This window comes from Kogia breviceps, chromosome 6 (assembly GCF_026419965.1).
Source record: "Kogia breviceps isolate mKogBre1 chromosome 6, mKogBre1 haplotype 1, whole genome shotgun sequence".
NCBI classification, from domain to species: Eukaryota; Metazoa; Chordata; class Mammalia; order Artiodactyla; family Physeteridae; genus Kogia; species Kogia breviceps.
This window is the reverse complement of record NC_081315.1, coordinates 117,556,472-117,580,738: the sequence shown is the minus strand read 5'-3', so window position 1 is coordinate 117,580,738 and position 24,267 is coordinate 117,556,472. Positions and strand designations below refer to the sequence as shown.

Sequence of the window (24,267 nt, the reverse complement as noted above, 5' to 3'; positions counted from 1 at the left end):
GTAAAGGGCCCAAACAAGCAGCATATATATCTTAACATCTGGAAGGTAATCATCAATGTAGAGGAAAGACATCACTCATTTAGTTAGGGCTCCTATGTACCCCTAAGTTTCTTCTACTCATGATAAGTAAAACTTTCCTACCAGCCCCTCACTTTGAAAGTAAATGCTTATAATAACTAGATTCTATTCCTAATACACCCACTGGCTTGTTGGGAATCAGTGGACACTCTCTGGTGCTGCAGTTGGTTTTCCTAAAAAAAAAAAAACAAATAAGGAAATCTATAATGTATAATCTGATCAAAGGATAGAAAAGCCTCTGTTGATCAAAGGAACACTCAGCAGATATAAGCAGTGAGATCAGCCTAAGGATTTATGTTGCTTTTTCCAAGTCTCAGAACATAAGAGAGTTCTTCATACTCAAGGTGAGGGGCCGTCACTACATAGTGAATATAGTCCCTAAAATATTACTAATAATTGTTCTGGAAATACAAACCACATATTCCTAAAAACAGTTATCTCTCATCATATGAAAAATATAGTATATTAGCCTGAAACATCAATAGATTTGGAATTTTAGCCAGACAGAAAACAATCAAGAATACAACCAAAAGAAAAGGCAATGTGGGGAAATGGTCAAAACAACACATTTTAGTCACCTGTCACTTATTTAACACACAGAGAATATTAAACAAGCAAACAAATAAACCATATTGTTTGTCAATGATGCAAGAGTGTGGCTTACAATTTCATTTTCATCCTCTCATTCTCAAAATTGGGTCAAAAGTTACTTTCCATTAATAATAATGACAAGCAAAGAAATCATCAAATAGGATATGGACATTCACAAAACAAGGAAATCTTGGATGTTTCATCCTAAAAGAAACTATAATAACCTTTAAAAAATAGAAAATAAACGGCCCATAATGGAGGGATGGAGTAGTAAATTATAATACAATGACACAATGAATTAGCCATGACTATAAAACTGTACAGAGATATATGAGGAACTGCATAATTTAATAAATGTAAAAGCAAAATACAAAATGGTATGTAAACTATGATTGCAATTATATAAAATACATAACAGATTTAACAAAATTCTATAACATAATTATATAAAATCATAAACAGAGACTGGAATATATTAAAAAATAGTATTTGAAATGAGATTATAAATTACTTTTTCTCATATTTTCCATAAATTAAGCTTAATCAGTTTGACTTTTAAAAATCAGCTACTTGAATTACTGTGTGCGTATATATATGTACAATACATACAGTGTAACAAATTTTTCAAATACCTTTCTGCTGTAATAGCTCTGACGGCCGTGCAACTGAAGCCAAAGGCTCAACTGGGCGACCTGCGGCAGGAGGTGTTCTTGTTGACGAGGCTCCTGACAAAACAGCGGATACTACTGGGCTGGACTTGGGAGGCTGAACATTTTGCATTACAGAACAGGACAAAGTATCTGCAACTGAAGACAAGAAACTATTTCATCCACAGCGGTAAGCGTGAAATATATTAAAATACTAACAAAATACAGTTAATCTGAAGTTCTTGTAAGAAACTTCAGCAGCATCACATTGATCTACTATATCTATATCTAGAAAATAAGGGGTCTGAAGAAATGATTTTCAAAAAACTAAAAATTTATTCACTAAATGTTTTTAAAAGTCTTTAATGGCAATTTTCCTAAAACATTTCACAAGCTTTCATACCTTCTTAAACAAAATGGACCCCAAACAGCTTTTCTTTACTAATGATCACTATTATTAATACTATTGTACTGTGCAATGGTACCTTAGCTAGATAAGATGGACAGAGGTTATTTGCTTCTGCAGTAATGTGATTCATGAATTATACAGATGTTTCTAGCATTAGCTAAGATCCCATTTTGTATTGTAAACTGCCACTTGTCATTTACCATTTCTAATCAGATACCGTATCTCACAAGTAACTAAGTAAGGGCCTGACAGTAACATTAGGTTGGACTTCTGGAATAAAGTACATGTGATTCACAGTTGGCCTTTTTGATAGCTCAAACTTCCTGACCTACAGGATCATCTTCAGCCAACCAAGAGATAACTGAAAAACCTATGATGACAATGTAAGTGTCCACTGATGGATGAATGGACTTTAAAAATGTGGTTATATACATACATATATATGTATGTATGTATGTGTACACATATATCAATACATGCATGTGTGTATGTGTATATATATAGACATACATACAATGGATGATGGATAAAGAAAATGTGGAAATAAAGAAAACACACACACACAATGGAATATCATTCAGCCATAAAAGAGAAGGAAATCCTGCCATGTGACAACATGAATGGACTTTCATGTTATTATGCTAATTGAGATAAATAAGACAAAGACAAATAATGCATGGTGTAATTTATACATGGAATCTAAAAAAGCCGAACTCACAGAAATAGAAAGTTTTGGTTGCCAGAAGCAGGGAAGCGGGGGAAATAGGGAGATATTGGTCAAAGAATACAAACTCTCAGTTATAAGACGAGTAGGTTCTGGAGCTCTAATGTATAGCACAGTGACTACAGTTAACAATACTGTAATTATACACTTGGAAGCTGTTCAGACAGTAGATATTAAATATTCTCACCATATACACAAAAATGGTAATTATGAGAGATGATGGATGTATTAACTAACCCTACTGTGGTAATCATTTTGCAATAAATATGTATATCAAATCATCATGTTGCACATCTTAAACTTACACAATAGTATACATACACATACAGAGATGTACGTATGTGTATATACGTATGACATGTTCATATATATATGAACAAAGTTAGGTCTAAGACCGAAACAAATGCAAGAATATAGCGACAGAACAAAATGTGATACATTTCCCAATAGTGTACAAATGATATAAATATGAGAATGGAAAAAGAAGGTGGAAGATAGTCTAAATACGTTAATTGCCACATCATTTTTAGGAAGGACAAACATCATTGTGAGAGACTGAAAACACAGTCACAATATTTTGCAGTTCCTCTCACTGAGAAGTAGAGGAACTATTTTCCCACTCCCTGAATTGAGGCTAAACTTTTGACTAGCTTTAATCAACAGAATGTGGCAGAAGTAATGGTGTACAAGTCTAAGACCTCAAGTCTCAAGAGGTACTACAGCTTATGCCTTTCTGCTCTTGAAATGCTGCCCTGAGACCATCAAGTAAGGCAGTGGTCCCCAACCTTTTGGCACCAGGGACTGGTTTCGTGGAAGACAATTCTTCCAAGGCCTTGGGTGATGGGGGAATGGTTCAGGTGGTAATGGAAGCAATGGGGAGTGGTGGGGAGCTGCAGATGAAGCTTTCCTCGCTTGCCTGCTGCTCTCCTCCTGCTGTGTGGCCCGGTTCCTAACAGGCCGCGGACCAGTACCAGTACGCAGCCCGGGGGGTTGGGGACCCCTGACATAAGGAAGCTAATCTAATCACATGGAGAAAAACCTAGGTGCCCCACTGAACGGTGTGCACCAACTGCTAGACATATGAGTGAAGTCTACGATCCTCCAGCCCAGCCAACTCTCCAGCTAAATGAAGTCACATGAGTCCAAGAAAACCGGCAGAGGAACTGTCCAAACAACCCACAGAACTATGAAAAATAATAAATAATTTTTGTTTTAAACCAGCATTAGATAACTGGTGAAATCATTAAAAATGCTGAAGTAACAGAGTGATGAATATATTTAACAGTACAAAGTAAAAATTAAGATATAATCACCTAAAATTGAGTGATAAAAAAAGGAAAGGGGTGTGGAAGACAGAGTAAATATACTAACTTTACCTTTGTTCATGATAAGAAACTAAAAGACACTGTCTAAAAATATAGAAGATATCTCTGCCTCTGGTAATGATGATCTAGGTAATTAGAATCAAACCTTCTACTAAAGGTAACTTTAAAAACTATACTTAAAAAAGATCTTCTTAAAATAATAATCAAAGATCTAACATGATATTAATGAATCTCTGGGTGAAAATCTGTAAGAAATTGAAAACTCAGAGAAATAAGCCTAACACTCAGAGCTGCTTTCACCCTGTGGTTATCTGTTGCAAATCTGATCTGCTTTTTTCTGTAGCCTTGCAGAGAGAGCACTGGAAACAAGACATCTCCCACAGCACACCCAAGATGGGGCACCTGATTCAGCATCCCATACCTCCACTTTCAGGACAGTATCTGAAGGCTTATAACCTCGGGCTAAGGATGAACCAGGAAACTAAGCCTTACAAAAGCCAGCAGCTTTGATTCGGAACATCTGCACAGTCCAGTACATCTAGACACTTGGACTTGGATGAATGTGATCACAGGCTGGTAGTACCTGGAGGAAACTGGCAGAAGGAAATATAAATCCTCTCTGGAGAACAATTCCATCATCCCAGGCCTCAAATTATCCCCACAAGTAATTTTTCAAAAACAATTCCAAGCACAGAGTCGAAGATAAGTAGTTCAGGTTTGAACACGGCCCTCTGTGTTCTCCAGTCTCCAGCCTGATACATGGCATCACCCTTCTTACGGTCCTTCAATAGTCTGCCAGTGCTTGAGGGTGAAGACAAAACATCTTACACTGAAAACTTCTTAACATGGTCAACGAGGCCCTGAATGATCCTGAGTTCCCAGCCTCCTCCTGGCCCATGGTTCTCCTCTAGCTTCACTGGTCTTTCAGTCCCTTGAACTTGCCATGCTCTCTCCCATTAAAGGGGAATACACTTGCTCCCCCTTAGATGTAATAAACTTTTTTCTTTAATAAAATAATTGATACAAATAAAAAGTGATACATATATGTGTATGTATTTATAAAATCATAATAAAGAAACACCCATGAACTCAGCATCCAACTGTGAAAATAAAACATTTCCAATACTGTTGAAGCTCTTGGTGTACTCCTCACGGAAGGTATTCCCTTGCCTCCCTCCTGAACTGTGTTCCTTATTCTCTTGCTTTTGTTATTAGTTTACCACACCAAAAAGTATCCCTAAGCATTATTTTTGCTTGTTTTTTAACTTTATAACAATAGCATACTGCATATATTCTTCCATGAATCCTGTTACATTTCTGGGATTCATTTGTGTTAATGAGTATAGCTCTATTTCATCATTTTCACTGCTGGTCAGTAGCCCACTGGAAGGATATACTTTATCCATTCTATCATAAATGGACTTTAGAGTTCTAATTTTTTGTTTTCACATACAGTACTACAGGAATATTCATGAACATGTCCCTGGTACACATGTGCTAGTTTCTCTGGAGTGGAGCTTCTCAATGTGTGTGCCACAGCTCCAAAGTGTGTATGTAGTTGTACAGCAAGGGATGAGGATCCCCTCAGCCCTGGGGGGCCTGTGGAAAGTGAGTTCCTTGGCCTGGGGAACAGACTAGATCCTTTAGCTCAGAATCCCACCCCCCCCATAGTGTTATTTTCTACAAGTACTACACATCTAAAACAGGAAGTCGTGCTGTAGGGCCCTCTTATTCAAAGTGTACTCTATGGGCTAGCAACACTTTATACAGAAACTTGATAAAATCCTTAGGCCAGGCAATACTAGACCTGGTGAATCAGAACCTCCATTTCAACAAGGCCCCAGGTGATTCATACTCACAAAGTATGAGAAGGACTTCTCTAGAATACACAGAAGTGGGATAGCTGCGCTTTAGGGTGTGGTTACCTTCAATCCCACTAATGCCAAATTTCCCTAAAATGCTGAACCAACAGGTCCTTCTACTAACACTGTCTAAGACTTTCCTGTTATTCCACATCCTTGCCATCCCTTGGTATAGTCGGTCTTTCAAAGTTTTACCATCCTACCTCTAGATATAAGTAGATATCCCATTCTAGTTTTAAGCTGCTTTTCCCTGATTATTAATGAGACTGAGTATGTTTTCCTTTCATCTGTGAAATGCTTGTTCATGTATTTTTTTCTTGGGTTGCTGGTCTTTTCCTTATCGATCTTATGTGTTATTTGTATATTCTGGATAAAATACTATAAAAATTTTTTTTCTCCCATTTCATGGCTTGTCTTTTTGTTTCATGTTGCCTTTCAATGAAAAAAAGTTCTTAATTAGATGATGGTAAACCTTATCATGCTTATGTGTGTGGTGTCCTTAAGAAATCTTTCCCAACTCCAAGGTTCTTCCATATTTTCTCTGAAAAGTTTTAAAGTTTTGCCTTTTTGCATTTAAATATTTATTTCATCTGTAATTTATTTTATACATGGAGAATTCATTCTTCAGATTGCAGCTCACATATCAGAGATCAGGGAAAACTTCCTGAGTACTCTGTACCTACAGTACTCTCACCAAGCACCATACATCTCTACTTCATGATACTTAAATGACAGCGGCAACTTTACGTTTATTTGGATAATGTTTGCCTCCCCAAGAAGATTACAAACTTCATGAAGATAAGGATCAAGTCTTTTTACATGCTATTTTATCTTCCAGAACTAAAATAGACACCTGTCACATAGCTGGCTTTCAAGTATTTGTCAAATAAATGGAGACAAGTTCCACAAATATGAAGGACCACAGAAAAATGCTAGCCCAAAATCCAAAAACAACAACAGAACTACCCCTTTCACAAAGAGAATTTGACAGATGAAACATGGTATACTTAGAGACAGAACCTACAATTCAAAAATAAATCATTTGTCTGTTTATCTATTTATTTATTGGCATTAAGGTAGTTCCCCTGTTAGTTTTTAGTAGCTCCTTAGCAACTGTACATAAACTCTTTTGAAACTAGGAAGGTTAAGCAAATTCTCAACTAACAGCACCATTAGCCATTCAAGTTGTTCAAACTAGAAAATTTTTTTTTTTTTTTTTTTTTTTTTTTTTTTTGCGGTATGCGGGCCTCTCACTGTTGTGGCCTCTCCCGTTGCGGAGCACAGGCTCCGGACGCACAGGCTCAGCGGCCATGGCTCACGGGCTTAGTTGCTCCGCGGCATGTGGGATCTTCCCGGACCAGGGCACGAACCCGTGTCTCCTGCATCGGCAGGCGGATTCTCAACCACTGCGCCACCAGGGAAGCCCAAGCTAGAAAATTTAAGTCAACTTTTATTATTCCTTTTCCTTCATAAACCTTATCAATGAATTCTTGAAGTCATCTCTTGCCATCTGTCTTCTGTATAAATAAATCTCAACCTATGTCAGCATCCTTCATCTAGATAATTGTAGTAATTCCTTCCTAGCTGGTCTTCCTGTCTCCAAGTTCTTCCTCCTCCAGTCCACCTACCACACTGCTCACAGAAGAAAGATCTGAAACACAAATCTGATAGCGTCACCCCCTTGCTTAAAAATTTCTGATGGCTGCTGATTACATATAGGACCAAGCTTATGTTTTTCCTTCAAGTCTCTTCCTCTCACCTTTCCAATGCCATAGCCCAGTAGAACCTGGGAAACTGAGATAAGGAAAAGGGACAACTGATAAAGTCAACTTTTGAAGGAAGTGGTCACAAAGATGGACATCTCATCTTCTGAGCTTGAAGAGGAGTAAATATAGAAAAATTTACAGGTGGAAGGTATAAAGTTGAGTAAAGATGATAAGGTTCAAAAGTAGCTTTGGAAAAACTGAAGGAGTATGAGTGTGAGGGAGCATAATTATTACTATCTCACAACTCTGCAATCTCATCACAAGTTTCCAAAGCTGAAAATAATCTCTTAACTGTGCTATTTGTACCTCCAATGTAGTTTTCTAACTTACTTCTAACTTGTATTTCTTAATCCAGATAGTCACCTCCTATAGGGATCTATTTTGCTTTCCCTCAGGCATATCACCACCCTGAGATGATAGATGTATATTAACTTATCAGTGGTTATACCTTAGTGTCATGTATGTTGTGGATTTTTATATAAGGATTATATAAATGTTTATTATTTTTTATAAGTAGATTTTTAAGTGTTTTTTTAATAAAATTGTACTCAGTACTATTCTACAATTTGCTGTCAAGACATGATCCTTACTGAAGTTGTATTACTCACCCAACTTCATCTCAAACTAAGAAAGAGCTTCTGAACCTTGAGAAATTTACCAATAGTGGCAGCTTAAAAAATTTTAATGGTATAATGACACCTTTGAAACACCAGCCAAAATGTCACTCTAAGTTAACAACTAAACATAGCCCCCAAAACATACATCATTGTGTTTTTAATAAAGTAATCTGAAATTCTAGTGCTAAATTGTACTAACATGCTTTTCTAAAATAAAGAGGCAAATGGACTTCCCTGGCTGTGCAGTGGTTAAGAATCCGCCTGCCAATGCAGCAGACACGGGTTAGAGCCCTGGTCCGGGAAGATCCCACATGCCGCAGAGCAACTAAGCCCATGCACCACAACTACTGAGCCTGTGCTCTAGAGCCCGCGAGCCACAACAACTGAGCCCGTGCATCCTACAGCCCGCGCACCACAACTACTGAGCCCGCATGCTGCAACTGCTGAAGCCTGTGTGCCTAGAGCTCATGCTCCACAACAAGAGAAGCCACTGCAATGAGAACCCTGTGCACTACAATGAAGGGTAGCCCCCGCTCGCCGCAACTAAAAAAGCCCGAGTGCAGCAATGGAGACCCAACGCGGCCAAATAAATAGAATTTTTTAAAAATAATAAAATACAGGCAAATGAGATAACATTTACATGTCTCTTTTATTCTATGTTTCTGAATATGAAGTCATCAACTGCCTAAAAGTAACAGCATGTATCAATCACTGTTTTTGATAATCACTTAAGTCAGGTTTATGCTTTTGGATCTCAACCCTTCACAAATTGCTTAAGAGTTTTTACTATACTACCTGAAAATGAAATTAATATAACCAGGTAATAAAAATGCAATCATTCTTGTCAATTACTCAAAGATTGACTTTCATACAAAACTATGATTAATACCTAAGATTCTCATTTTAATATGACAATATAATTTAAGAATGTCCAAACCAATTAAATTGCTTGTCTTTCTAGAACATTAAAATCAGTATACCCATGGTTCCCAAACCTTGTAATTAGGCACCCAAGTTGCCCTCGCAACAAACTCACAGAGTTCCGAGGGATGTTTTAAATTTTCAAGAGAAACACAGTGACATCTGTCAAAAAACCTTGTGAACTATTAATACTAAGTAGCTTGAGGCACTGGAAAAAATACTGAGAAACATCAGCTGAGAAAGTTTAGGAACTTCTGTAATATTTAAAGTACGCTTTAAAAGTCACCTCTTTATTTCTTTTGAAATGGTGACGAGCATGGGCCATATTAACCTGAGATACACTTAATGTGTCAACTTCTGAACTACAATTAAAAAGTCATTTACCACTCTAAAGGGAAAAAATAAAGAAACCCACTTTTTAACAAATGAACTTCTAAAATTATATTTACTATGGCTTTCACAGTATAGTACCACAATTAAAAGAATGGAAATATACCCCCCTGCTCTCTGCCTAATGGCCTAATTACTAGTTATTCAAATAGAAGGTAATTTTGTAATTATTCTTACCCTTTACTCAACATTTTCTTCAACGATAGGCCCTTCCCCCCAGGTATTCTATTCCTTAGCCCAGTGGCCCTACATTTCCCTGATCCTACATCTCAGCATAAATTAGTTCTATTCAGTCCCATCTCAGAATAAGACAGGAATTACCTGAATTTCTTCTTTTTTTTTGTCACGAAAGTTACAAAATCCTTAAGTCAGAGGGACCTTAGGATAAGCTGATGTGTAAAAGGACTGCTGAAAGAAGAAAGAAAACAGAATTTCTAGGGGACAGAAAGCCCTGGTTCTGAGAAGGGTAGACTGAGAGTCAGAAGAAACTGAGCTTCAAGACAAGCTCTGTTTCTAATATTAATGACTACAGGCTTTCCTCGTTTGTTAAATAAAAGGACTACAGTAGAATATGGATCTGTTACCAGACATCACTCATGATCAAGTCAGAAATACAGATTCCCAAGGGAATTCCCTGGTGGTCCAGTGGTTAGGACTCTGTGCTTTCACTGCTGAGGGTTGGATCCCTCGTCAGGGAACTAAGATCCCACAAATTGCGTGCCAAGACTACCCTGGAGATTCTATTCTAGCTCAGTAAGTTGGGTTTCAAGATCACAATCTGTGCAAGGGATTCTGGTTCACAGCCAGATTTGGGAATTGTGACAGATGCTTCAAGTTGACTTACCTAAAACACAGTTAATGCTAAACCCCTTCTTTCTTGCCTGCCTCTACCATGGAGGCTACAAAGCTAAATATTCATTTTCTAGCCTTCCCTTAAATTACAGATGGTCTTTTAAAACAGCTATGGCAAATGATATGTAAAATGAAATGGGGTCAATCCCACGACCCCATCTTCTTTCTTCTCCCTTCTTTCTGCTTTTAACTTTGACTTGCTGTCTACAGGTACAGAAGTTATCTTGTTTCTATAAACCAACATACTAAGGATGGCAGAGTGGAAAGGGAGAAAAGACACAGAGGACATCTAGAGCTACTGCATCTGCCTAGACTTCTTGTTATGTGAGAAAAATACCACCTTTTTTGTCTAAACCACTATTAGTTGCTTGTGGCCCAAAGTGTTTCTAAACAACATAGCAATGAAAGAATAGATGATCCCAAATGCACACTTCAGATCTAATATTCTAAAGTTCTAACTTTAAATAATCTAACTGTCCACGGAATGATACTTTTCTACAACATCCTTGACATACGGCTATCTAGACTCTGATATACAATCTAAAGACATCATTCAGAAAACTATCACAGCTTTAACAATTCCCATCCTTTACATACCTTTTCATTCGGTTCAAGAGCAGATTTTGTTAAGTTCAAGTTCACAAGTTGAATTAAAGTGAATATATCCTATGCAAACCCCACACTAAAAAACTACATACCTTGCATACATAATTTTTAAACAAATAAATTTAACCACATCTTGGTTTAGGAAGGTAAGAAAAACTAATTACAAAGGTATTCTTCATGTATCTTTCTCCATCTTCCCTGTCCTTCATCTTAACTTACCAATCTGGGGCTGAGAAAACATCAACTTTAACGTATAGGAAATAAATCTTCTGTGAAATTCGCTAATAGGGGTTCACCTAGAGAAACCAGTGTGGTATTGCAGTCCATCATTTTTTCTATAGTGAATAGGGATATGGCTGGAATAGTAACTGTCCCAAGGTTGAACTAATATAAAAAAGAAAGTATTAGCTACCAAAGCATATCCCCAAATAGAACCTTCCATTTTGCCTCATTCCTAACTTACATTAAAGACAACTACTGCAGAGGCATGAAAACACAGCAATAAATACCAACTGAGATCCCAATCATCGCAAGGAACCATGCTGTACAAGGCAGATGGTTGGGTGGCTAATTATGAATAGATGAAGGGGAAGGGTTCAAGAATATGCTGCAAAATTCCACTATAAATAAAGCAAGTAAATTGCAAAGGTGAGCTAATTTCCAATTTTTCTATTAGGCAGTATCATCTTTAACCTTCATGCAATAAAAATCAGATTGGAAATGCACTGATTTTCAACCATGCTTTGGTGAACTTTTCATTCAACCTACCAGGATTTGTTGGGTTGTTGGCTGTAGCCAGGGAGGTGTGGTTCTGGATTCGATTGTCTTGTGTTGACGGAAGGCCTGAAGCTGACCACGCGAAAGTATTGTATCCTGAAAGACTCTGCTGCTGGTGGTACTGTTGTGATGGTGGAGGTGGAAGTGGTGATGGATGGCTGATAGCTGTATTTTGACCAGAAAATGAATTATCTCTAATTGGCCTGACAGTTGGAGCATTCTGTGAGGTAAACATCTGCTGCCCATATGGATCACCGGCAGGTAGAGAGGGATATGAAACACTAGGATACGCAGCATTAGAAACAGTTGACAAAGCATAGTGACCGCAAGTAGAGGGAAATCCCTGAGCAGCAACAGAAGAATTGTCAGAGTACGTGGCTGGACTATTGTAATGATTCACGAAAGCGGAGAATGGCTGGGAGGCGCTCGTACGCAGATGTGATGCTGACGACCCGGCACCTTGGAATGATCCCAGAGTGGATCCTGGGCCGTGAGAGGCAGGAGGAAGGCTGCCATACATCTGCTGTGCTCCTGGCTGTGGGCATGCTGTGTTAGCAGTCACAACATTTTGTGTTGGTGCCCTATAGAGACCAGAGTAGTAATCATCACACTGGCTATCCAATGGCAAGGAGGTCATTTTCCCAGGTCCTTGAGAGTAATGTCCTGAGGCAGCAATGTAGTTTTGAGGATGCAATCCACACCCAGATGGAACTTGCATTTGATTCTGTGCCGGACCTGAAAAAAAAAAAAGAGCAAATATTTACAAGAATTAGTAAGAAGGCAACTAACTTTTAAGCACAGTTCCCATCTAAATGTTGCCCTAATTTACTTCTTCATAATCCCAAATTGTTACAAGAGATTATACTCTGATAGATCCACTGTGATAGCCTCCAAGATGGCCCCCAATGACTCCCACCCCCTGGTACTGACCCCCTCCCACAATATACCAGGACTGGACTGTGTGACCAACAGCATATAGCAGAGGTAATGATGTATCACTCCAAAGATCTGCCCAGTCTTGGGCGCTGGCACTCTCTTAGATCACTCACTCAGTGTGGAAAAACAAAGCTGTCAAGTTGTGAAGAGCCCTCTGGAGAAACCCATGCAGTGAGGAACTGAATTCTCCTGACCAACAGCCAGAGAGAAATGGAGGTCAGCCAACAATCACAGGAGTGAGCCTGTTAGCAGATCCTTCGTACCAAGTAGAGTCTCTCTCTCTCTCTCTCTTTTTAAAATTGGTACAAATTTATATAACATACACTCAACCGTTTTAAAAGGTATAATTCGGTGGCATTTAGTACATTCACGCTCTTGTGCAACCATCACCTCTAATTTCAAAACACTTTCACCACCCTGAAAGGAAACCGGTTCCCATTAAGCAGTTGTTCCTCACTCCTCCCTGTCCCCAGGCCGTGGGAGCTACTAATCTGCTTTCCACCTTTGTGGATTTACCTATTTCGAGTATTTCATATAAATAGAATCACCCAGTATATGACCTTTTGGTTTGGCTTCTTTCACTTGGCATAATGTTTTCAGGGTCATCCACATTAGAGCCTGTATCTGTCCTTCATTCCTTTTTATGGCTGAGTCACATTCCATTGTATGGCTAGACCACGATTTGTTTGTCCATTTATCAGTTGGTGGGCATTTGGCCGTGGTGATAGTGCTGCCATGGAGTAACTGGATATTAAACTTCCTAGTTACCTTTTTTTTTTAACATCTTTATTGGAGTATAATTGCTTTACAATGGTGTGTTAATTTCTGCTGTATAACAAAGTGAATCAGCTATATGCATACATATATCCCCATATACTCTCTCGTGTCTCCCTCCCAACCTCCCTATCCCACCCCTCTAGGTGGTCACAAAGCACCAAGCTGATGTCCCTGTACGATGCAGCTGCTTCCCACTAGCTATCTATTTTACATTTGGTAGTGTATATATGTCCATGCCACGCTCTCACTTCGTCCCAGCTCACCCTTCTCCCTCCCCGGGTCCTCAAGTCCATTCTGTACATCTGCGTCTTTATTCCTGTCCTGCCCCTAGGTTCTCCATAACCATTTTGTTTTCCTTTTTAGATTCCATATATATGTGTTAGCTTATGGTATTTGTTTTTCTCTTTCTGACTTACTTCACTCTGTATGACAGTCTCTAGGTCCATCCACCTCACTACAAATAACTCAATTTCGTTTCTTTTTATGGCTGAGTAATATTCCATTGTATATATAATCCATTTACATTTAAGGTAATTATTGATATGTATGTTCCTATTACCATTTTCTTAATTGTTCTGGATTTGTTTTTGTAGGTCTTTTCCTTCTCTTGTGTTTCCTGCCTAGAGAAGTTCCTTTAGCATTTGTTGTAAAGCTGGTTTCATGGTGCTGAATTCTCTTAGCTTTTGCTTGTCTGTAAAGGTTTTAATTTCTCCATCGAATGTGAATGAGATCCTTGCTGGGTAGAGTAATCTTGGTTGTAGGTTTATCACTTTCATCCCTTTAAATATGTCTTGCCACTCCCTTCTGGCTTGCAGAGTTTCTGCTGAAAGATGAGCTGTTATCCTTATGGGGATTCCCTTGTATGTTGTTTGTTACTTTTCCCTTGCTGTTTTCAATATTTTTTCTTTGTATTTAATTTTTGATAGCTTGATTAATATGTATCTTGGCGTGTTTCCCCTTGGATTTGTCCTGTATGGGACTCTCTGCGCTTCCTGGATTTGATTGACCATTTCCTCTCCCACGTTAGGGAACTTCTCAACTATAATCTCTTCAAATATTTTCTCAGACCCTTTCTTTTTCTCTTCTTCTTCTGGGATCCCTATAATTCGAATGTTGGTGTGTTTAATGTTGTCCCAGAGGTCTCTGAGACTGTCCTCAATTCTTTTCATTCTGTTTTCTTTATTCTGCTCTGCAGTAGTTATTTCCACTGTTTTATCTTCCAGGTCACTTATCCGTTCTTCTGCCTCAGTTATTCTGCTATTGATTCCTTCTAGAGAATTTTAAATTTCATTTATAGCGTTGTTCATCACTGTTTGTTTACTCTTTAGTTCTAGGTCCTTGTTAAATGTTTCTTGTATTTTCTCCATTCTATTTCAAAGATTTTGGATCATCTTTACTATCATTACTCTGAATTCTTTTTCAGGTAGACTGCCTACTTCCTCTTCATTTGTTTGGTCTGATGGGTTTTTACCTTGCTTCTTCATCTGCTGCATATTTCTGTCTTCTCATTTTGCTTAACTTACTGTGTTTGGGGTCTCCTTTTCGCAGGCTGCAGGTTTGTAGTTCCCATTGTTTTTGGTGTGTGCCCGCAGTGGCTGAGGTTGTTTCAGTGGGTTGTGTAGGCTTCCTGGTGGAGGAGACTGGTGCCTGTGGTCTGGTGGTAGGGCTGGATCTTGTCTTTCTGGTGGGCAGAGCTGCATCTGGCAGTGTGTTTTGGGGTGTCTGTGAACTTAGTATGACTTTAGGCATACTAACTAGAACCACCCAGCTAGGCTGCTTCATGTCCCTCAGAAATTATGAGATTAAATATTTGTTGTTTTAAGTTGATAAATTTTGGGGTATTTTGTTATGCAGCAATAGATAACAATATACCTAGCATGGAAGACGTTCAAACCTTTCTTACAGGCTTTTTTAAAAAAATTATAAAAGTAACAATATATCCACTGTTAAAAAAAATTCAAACAATGAAGAATATAAAGTGAAAAGTACAAGTCCCCTTCTCTCCCTGGTAGCTTATGTCCTATGTCCCAGATGTAGCTACAGTTAATGGCTTCTTGTATATCCTATGTATACCTATATACACATATGTAATGTATATATAAGCATATATATTTAAACAGACATAGATCATACTACAGTTCGACAACTTCCTTTTTTTATCTAATATATCCTGGATACTCTTCTGTGTCAGCATATATACACTTCATTGTTCTTCTAAAGGAATCTATATAGTATTTCACTGTAGAAACATAACATTATTTACCAAATCCCCATTGATGAATATTTATTCCAGGGAGAGAACCAATTTATGAAGTCAACTTCTTTGATGAATCTGCAGGGTAAGTCCCTAGAAGTGAAACTGGAGGTTCAAAGGGTTTTGGGGCTATTAAAATTGACCATTATTGCCAAATAACTCTCCAAAAATGTCTATCAATTTATACCGCTCAGCAGTAATACTAAAGAATGCCTCATCTTCCCAACACTGAGTACCATTTTAATCTTTGCCAATCTAATAAGAGAGAAACATTTTAGTTTGCAATACTAGACTATGAGTGATGCTCAGAATCCTTTCGAATGTTTCTTAGCCATTTGGGTATCCTTTGTTATTTGCCCTTTTCCCAGAGGACTGTGCTTCCCTTAATAATTTATAAATGTTCTTGTATGTTAAGAAATTTAACCATATGTTATTTTTATGTGCTATCTATATTTTCCCTCAGGTTATTGTTTGTTTTTAAACTTTGTTCATATTGTCTCTTGCTATAGTTTCTCGATTATTATATAGTAAAATCTTTCATGCTTGATAAATTTTAAAATCATACTTAGGGGCTTCCCTGGTGGCGCAGTGGTTGAGAGTCCGCCTGCCGATGCAGGGGACGCGCGTTTGTGCCCCGGTCTGGGAAGATCCCACGTGCCGCGGAGCGGCTGGGCCCGTGAGCCATGGCCGCTGAGCCTGCGCGTCCGGAGCCTGTGCTCCGCAACGGGAGAGGCCACAGCAGCGAGAGGCCCGCGTACTGCAAAAAAAAAAAATCATACTTAGCAGAGCGTGCCCCATTCCAATATTATAAAGCTATATACCAATGTTTTCCTCTAGTGCTTTTAATACTTCCATTTTTATGTATTTATCTTCGATCACTATAGAATGTATTTATTTTATCAATACCATTAAAGTTAATAATATTAATTTTATTAATAGTCTAAACATTACTAAACATTACATTTTGTGCTGCTCACTGTTCTAAATGTTTTACCTATATTCACTCCTTTAATCCTCACAACCCTCTGAAGTAAACAGTACCATTATAACCACTTTATAAATAAAATAAATGAGGCACAAAAGTTAAGTTGTTCAATATAGTCACATACTTAGGAAGTAAGAGGGCTGGGATTTGATTCAAATAATCTGGCTCAAATCCGTTCTTTCAGACAATGATCTGCTGCCCCTGGCTACACTAAAATCCTGCTAACTTTCTTTAGCCAAGAAGGTCAATTATCTCAAACAATGGAATTCTAGCTTTGGTTACAAGGGCAAATTTAATTATCCTAGAATCTAATTTTCTTGTCTTGTGGAATGAAATAGATATCTGTATCATACCTCAAATGAAAAGATGATCAAAAAATATATATATTTCAAGCTGTTTCAAGTTCACTGACACAAAGAAAGTGCCACTGTATTCCTTGCCATAATAATGTATAAAAATAGAAAATAGACAATGTGTTTATAAAATATATATGAATAATTTCCTTATTCTGTTTTCAATTCCTACTAAATAATGCAGTGGAATCTTAATCTTTGGTCATTTAAATACACACTCCATGGCAGATACAAACATAACTTACACAATCAAGCTATAAAGAAAAAATAATGGCCACACTTCCAAGAAGCATACAAAGAACCGAAACTCAGGTAACACTGTTTTACTAGGTATATAATTTACTTTTCTTACAGGATATTCTACATGATCATAGTTCATTTAGAAGAATTTAACATGTCTTTAAAAAGTGTAAAATGTTCTCCTCCTTCTCTTCCTTAAATATATTTAAAAAATGGATTTGCTGGATATGCATATAACTGATTCACTTTGCTGTACACCTGAAACTAATAAAACACTATAAATCAACTATACTGCAATAAAAATTAAAAAAAAAAAAACAGAGTTTGCTACTCTTCATTACAGTCACAGAAAACCCAAGACTGGTACAAATTTATCGATCAAGAGAAGAGCCAAGTGAGAGTTAGAGAAATCTGTTTAAATATCTACCCACTTCATGATCTGATTTGGTTCATCTATGCCACATGATCTGAAAACAGGAAAATCATCATCATCATGTCCAAGCTACTCAAATACCATTCTTCTAAAAATAACAGGAACGTTGTATCTGCTGAAATTTTTCAGAAGTGAATTACCCACCCAAAAAATCCTATTTGCTTTTTCAGCCCATCAAAGAAAAGGAAGGTACTTACTTTGTGGGAGGAGGGGGGGATGCAAACGTAGGAACAGCTAATTATATGTTGGTGCTTACCATTCCTTATACTATATCAAGATCTAAATGTTCCAAGTGTACCCCCCAAAATTTCTAATATAATATAATCAAAATAATAAATGGATCAAGACTTTGTTGAAAGCAAAATGATTGTTCTGAATATTTTAAATCAACTTTTAAAGCCTCAAGGGGGGAAAACTGCGGGGGCATGGTGGTGGTGGTGGGATGAACTGGGCAACTGGGATTGACATGTATACACTGATATGTATAAAATTGATGACTAAGAAGAACCTGCTGTATAAAAAAATAAAAACTTTTAAAGCCTGCACTGAAAAAACAAAACGAAACAAACCATAAAGATCAATTTAAATTGAAAAAAACTGATATCTAGGACAAGCAAATATTTTTTTTAACATCTTTATTTGAGTATAACTGTTTTACAATAGTGTGTTAGTTTCTCCTTTACAACAAAGTGAATCAGTTATACATATACATATGTTCCCATAACTCTTCCCTCTTGTGTCACCCTCCCTCCCACCCTCCCTATCCCACCCCTCTAGGTGGTCACAAAGCACAGAGGTGAACTCCCTGTGCTATGCTGCAGCTTCCCACTAGCTATCTAATTTACATTTGGTAATGTGTATATGTCCCTGCCACTCTCTCACATCGTCACAGCTTACCCTTCCCCCTCCCAATATCCTCAAGTCCATGCTCTAGTAGGTCTGTGTTTTATTCCCATCCTACCACTAATCTCTTCATGACATTTTTTTTTTTTTTAGATTCCATATATATGTGTTAGCATACGGTATTTGTTTTTATCCTTCTGACTTACTTCATTCTGTATGACAGATTCCAGGTCTATCCATCTCATTACAAATAACTCAGTTTCATTTCTTTTTATGGCTGAGTAATATTCCATTGTATACATGTGCCACATCTTCCTTATCCATTCATCTGTTGATGGACACTTAGGTTGCTTCCATGTCCTGGCTATCGTAAATAGAGCTGCAATAAGCATTTTGGTACATGACTCTTTTTGAATTATGGTTTTCTCAGGGTATATGCCCAGTAGTGGGATTGCTGGGTCATATGGTAGTTCTATTTGTAGTTTTTTAAGGAACCTCTATACTGTTCTCCATAGTGGCTGTATCATTTTACATTCCCACCAACAGTGCAAGAGTGTTCCCTTTTCTCCACACCCTCTCCAGCATTTATTGTTTCTAGAGTTTTTGATGATGGCCAATCTGGCCGGTGTGAGATGATATCTCATTGTAGTTTTGATTTGCATTTCTCTAATGATTAATGATGTTGAGCATTCTTTCATGTGTTTGTTGGCTATCTGTATATCTTCTTTGGAGAAATGTCTATTTAGTTCTTCTGCCCATTTTTGGATTGGGTTGTTTGTTTTTTTGTTATTGAGCTGCATGAGTTGCTTATAAATTTTGGATATTAATCCTTTGTCAGTTGCTTCATTTGCAAATATTTTCTCCCATTCTGAGGGTTGTCTTTTCATCTTGTTTATGGTATCCTTTGCTGTGCAAAAGCTTTTAGTTTCATTAGATCCCATTTGTTTTTATTTCCATTTCTCTAGGAGATGGGTCAAAAAGGATCTTGCTGTGATTGATGTCATAGAGTGTTCTGCCTATGTTTTCCTCTAAGAGTTTGATAGTGTCTGGCCTTACATTTAGGTCTTTAACCCATTTTGAGTTTATTTTTGTGTATGGTGTTAGGGAGTGTTCTAATTTCATACTTCTACATGTAGCTGTCCAGTTTTCCCAGCACCACTTATTGAAGAGGCTGTCTTTGCTCCACTGTGTTTCCTTCCCTCCTTTATCAAAGATAAGGTGACCATATGTGTGTGGGTTTATCTCTGGGCTTTCTATCCTGTTCCATTGATCTATATTTCTGTTTTTGTGCCAGTACTATACTGTCTTGATTACTGTGGCCTTGTAGTATAGTCTGAAGTCAGGGAGCCTGAGTCCTCCAGCTCCATTTTTCGTTCTCAAGGTTGCTTTGGCTATTTGGGGTCTTTTGTGTTTCCATACAAATTGTGAAATTCTTTGTTCTAGTTCTGTAAAAAATGCCAGTGGTAATTTGATAGGGATTGCATTGAATCTGTAGATTGCTTTGGGTAATAGAGTCATTTTCACTATGTTGATTCTTCCAATCCAAGAACATGGTATATTTCTCCACCTATTTGTATCATCTTTAATTTCTTTCATCAGTGTCTTATAGTTTTCTGCATACAAGTCTTTTGTCTCCTTAGGTAGGTTTATTCCTAGATATTTTATTCTTTTTGTTGCAATGGTAAATGGGAGTGTTTTCTTAATTTCATTCTCAGATTTTTCATCATTAGTGTATAAATAAGAATGCCAGGGGGCTTCCCTGGTGGCGCAGTGGTTGAGAATCCGCCTGCCGATGCAGGAGACACGGGTTCGTGCCCTGGTCCGGGAAGATCCCACATGCCGCGGAGCAACTAAGCCCGTGAGCCATGGCCGCTGAGCCTGTGCGTCCGGAGCCTGTGCTCCGCAACGGGAGAGGCCACAACAGTGAGAGGCCCGCATACCGCAAAAAAAAAAAAAAAAGAATGCCAGAGATTTCTGTGCATTAATTTTGTATCCTGCTACTTTACCAAATTCATTGATTAGTTCTAGTAGTTTTCTGGTAGCATCCTTAGTATTCTCTATGTATAGTATCATGTCATCTGCAAACAGTGACAGCTTTACTTCTTCTTTTCCTATTTGGATTCCTTTTATTTCTTTATTTTCTCTAATTGCTGTGGTTAGAACTTCCAAAACTAGGTTGAATAAGAGTGGTGAGAGTGGGCAACCTTGGCTTGTTCCTGATCTTAGTGGAAATGGTTTCAGTTTTTCACCATTGAGAATGATGCTGGCTGTGGGTTTGTCATATATTGCCTTTATTATATTGAGGAAAGTTCCCTCTATGCCTACTTTCTGCAGGGTTTTTATCATAAATGGGTGTTGAATTTTGTCAAAAACTTTCTCTGCATCTATTGAGCTGATCATATGGTTTTTCTCCTTCAGTTTGTTGATATGGTGTATCACGTTGATTGATTTGCATATATTGAAGAATCCTTGCATTCCTGGAATAAACCCCACTTGATCATGGTGTATGATCCTTTTAATGTGCTGTTGGATTCTGTTTGCTAGTATTTTGTTGAGGATTTTTGCATCTATGTTCATCAGTGATATTGGCCTATAGTTTTCTTTCTTTGTGACGTCTTTATCTGGTTTTGGTATCAGGGTGATGGTGGCCTCATAGAATGAGTTTGGGAGTGTTCCTCCCTCTGCTATCTTTTGGAAGAGTTTGAGAAGGATAGGTGTTAGCTCTTCTCTAAATGTTTGATAGAATTCACCTGTGAAGCCATCTGGTCCTGGGCTTTTGTTTGTTGGAAGATTTTTAATCACAGTTTCAATTTCAGTGGACAAGCAAATATTTTTTAAAATTTTGTCTTATTGTGACCTAACAAGGCATGCACTCTCTGTCCTTCAACTTTAAAATATATTATATTTTATATAATATATAAAATATAATATATATAATAAAATATAAATATAATATAATATATAATATATAATATAATAAATATAATATATTTTATTATATATATTTTATTATATTATATATATATTAACTTTCTCTTAGGGTATACTAGTATAAAGTTTTATTTCTTCTGCATAAACTAAAAACTGAGCCTGGCAAATATCACAAATAAATCATTTATATACACCCATACTCTTTAAAGCACACACACACACACACACACACACACACACACACTCTCTGTAAATTATGGGGTGTTTACTAGTAGTAGCATTTTCATTTGCTTATATTTCCTATAATTGCCTTAGCATCTGTGGCAGTTTTAAAGCACAGTTCCCAAACTCTTTGATACTCTGCTGATTAAAGGGTAGGATCTGTCTACTTCCCTTGAATTTGAGCAGACTTATAACAGCTTCCACTAATAAAGAATGGCAGAAGCAAAGCTGTGTGACTTCACAGGCTTGGTCAGACACCTCAGCATCTGCATTGTTTGATGGAATATGTGCATATGGACCCGTAAGCAACTCTGTAAGAAATCCATTTACTCCACAGCTGTCATGGTCTGAGGAAGCCAAACCACATAGAGAGGTCACCACTAGGGACTCTGGTTTGAAGTCTGAGTCTCTGAGTTATTCTAGTCTAAGTGCCAGATGTGTGAATAAATAAGCCTTCAAGATCATCCCAATCTCCAGCCACCAAAATCATTTTAAGTCTTCCCCACTGAGGCCCTAAACATCCCAGAGCAAAGCCATCTATGCCATGCCCTGTTCAAAGTGTTAGTTCAACAGTCTGTAAGTATAATAAAATAGTTGCTTAACCACTGTTTTGTTGTAATTTACTATGTACTAATAGCAACTAGAACAGCAATTACTGTTTTTAAAAATTCAGAATTCAGATTCTAAAAACAAAATACTATTTATAATAGCACACACAAAAGGTAGTACTTAAAATACAAATCTAATGAAATATGTGAAGGATCTATATGTAGAAAACTATGAAACACTGATGAAAGAAATCAAGGATATGGAATGATATACCATGTTTGTGGACTGGAAGACTTAACATTAAGATGTAAACTATCTCAATTTTGATATTTAGATTCAAACAATACCAATAAAAATACATGAAGGCTTTTTTATGGATATCAATAAGCCAATTCTAAAATTTCTAGGAAAAGGCAAAGATACTAAAATAGCAAAAAACAAACAAAAAACTTTGAAAAAGAACAGTTGGAGGATTTGCATTACCCAATTTCAAGACTTTATATACAACAATAATCAAGAAAAGTGTGGTCCAGATGAAAGGCTAGACATACAGAAAATAATAAAAATAGAGCCACAAAAACCCAGTCAACTGATTTTTTGACAATGGTGCCACAGCAATTCAATGGAGGAAAGACAGTCTTTTCAATTGATGATACTTTCCAATCGATGCATAGTCCATATGCAAAAAAATGAATCTCAACACATGTCTCAGATCTTAAACAAATAATAAGTCAAAACGAATCACAGATTTAATGGAAAATTTTAAAACTTATAGGAGAAAATATAGAAGAATATCTAGGTGAATATGGGTTTAGCAATGTTCTTACCTATGACACTAAAAGCATGAAATATTGAAAAAGTGAACTTAATCAAATTAAAAACTTTTGCTCTGCAAAAGAACACTAAGAGGATTAAAAGACAAGTAGCAGACTAGGAGAAAATATTTGCAAATCACATGCTCAGTAAAGAACTTGTATTCAGAATATATTAAGGACTCTTAAAATTCAACAGTGAGGAAAGAGACAACCCAACCAAAAACTAGTTAAAGATCTGAAAAGATAATCACCAAAGAAGATATATGGATGGCAAATGTATGCAAATATGCTCATCATTAGTCAGAGAAATGCAAATTAAAACCCCAATGAGATATCTCTATACAGTCATTAGAATGACTGAAACAAAAACCCTGAAAATATCAAATGTTGGCAAAGATACAATTTAAGAGAAACTCTAATTTATTGTTGGAGGGAATGCAAAATAGTACACCCACCTTGGAAAATGGTTTGGCTGTTTCATATAAAAGGTTAAACATACACTTACCATTTGACCCAGCAGTCCCACTCCTACATATTTACCTAAGTGACCTGAAAACTAGTGTTCACACAAACCCAGTCCCTGAATGTTTATAGCAGCTTTATTCATGATCACCAAAAACTGGAAACAACCAAGATATTCAACAACAGAGGAATGGATAAACAATCCTGTTTATACATATAATAGAATACTATGCAGCAATAAAAGGGAACAGAACATTGTTTCATGCAACAGCATAGATGAACATGGTGAAAGAAACCAGACCCAAAAGATGATATATTTTATGGCTCCATTTATAAAACACTCTAGAAAAGGTGAAGGAGAACAGCAATGGTTGCCAGGATTTGCGGAAGGGAGAGCTGTTAACTACAAAGGGACTGCATGAAGACATTATTTTTATGGTGATGGAACTGTTCTGAATAGTATCGTGGTGGTTGATACTTGACTACGTACATGCATTCGTCAAAACCCATAGAGCTGTACACTACAAAGAATGAATGAAATTTACTACATGCAAATTTTTGTAAAAAATCAACCAGATGTTGAGAAAATCTAGGATGGAATACAGACTGTGAAAAATCAGTCTAACTTTATTACAAATGTATAACCTAACAGAAGGATATTTAGGTAATATACATACAGATAAATAGGCAACAGATATAATTATATAAATAGGTTTACATACTTGGGTTCATATATATATATATATATATATATATATATATATATCCCCTAGCTCTGTCTGCTGAGAGAGCCTAGAAATAGTGACACCACAGTAGCAATGAGCACATCCAAGGCCCAGTTTTTGGTTTCTCAACACCATGTCCCAACAAAAGGAAGCAGGGCTCCTTGGACAAAGAGCAGA

The 24,267-nt window shown here is 37.2% G+C and overlaps 1 protein-coding gene across 4 annotated transcripts in view; it reads right to left on the bottom strand.

Moving 5' to 3' along the window:
• SEC24B (SEC24 homolog B, COPII coat complex component) overlaps positions 1-24,267 on the bottom strand; it is a 94,927-nt gene that overhangs the window by 59,882 nt on the left and 10,778 nt on the right. For all 4 annotated transcript variants that reach the window (XM_059067696.2, XM_059067693.2, XM_059067694.2 and 1 more), the window contains exons 2-3: positions 11,557-12,300; positions 1,302-1,475 (exon numbers count right to left, since the gene is read on the bottom strand). In XM_059067696.2, coding sequence (XP_058923679.1) covers positions 1,302-1,475; positions 11,557-12,300 — 918 coding nt within the window. The remainder of the gene's footprint in view (positions 1-1,301; positions 1,476-11,556; positions 12,301-24,267) is intronic.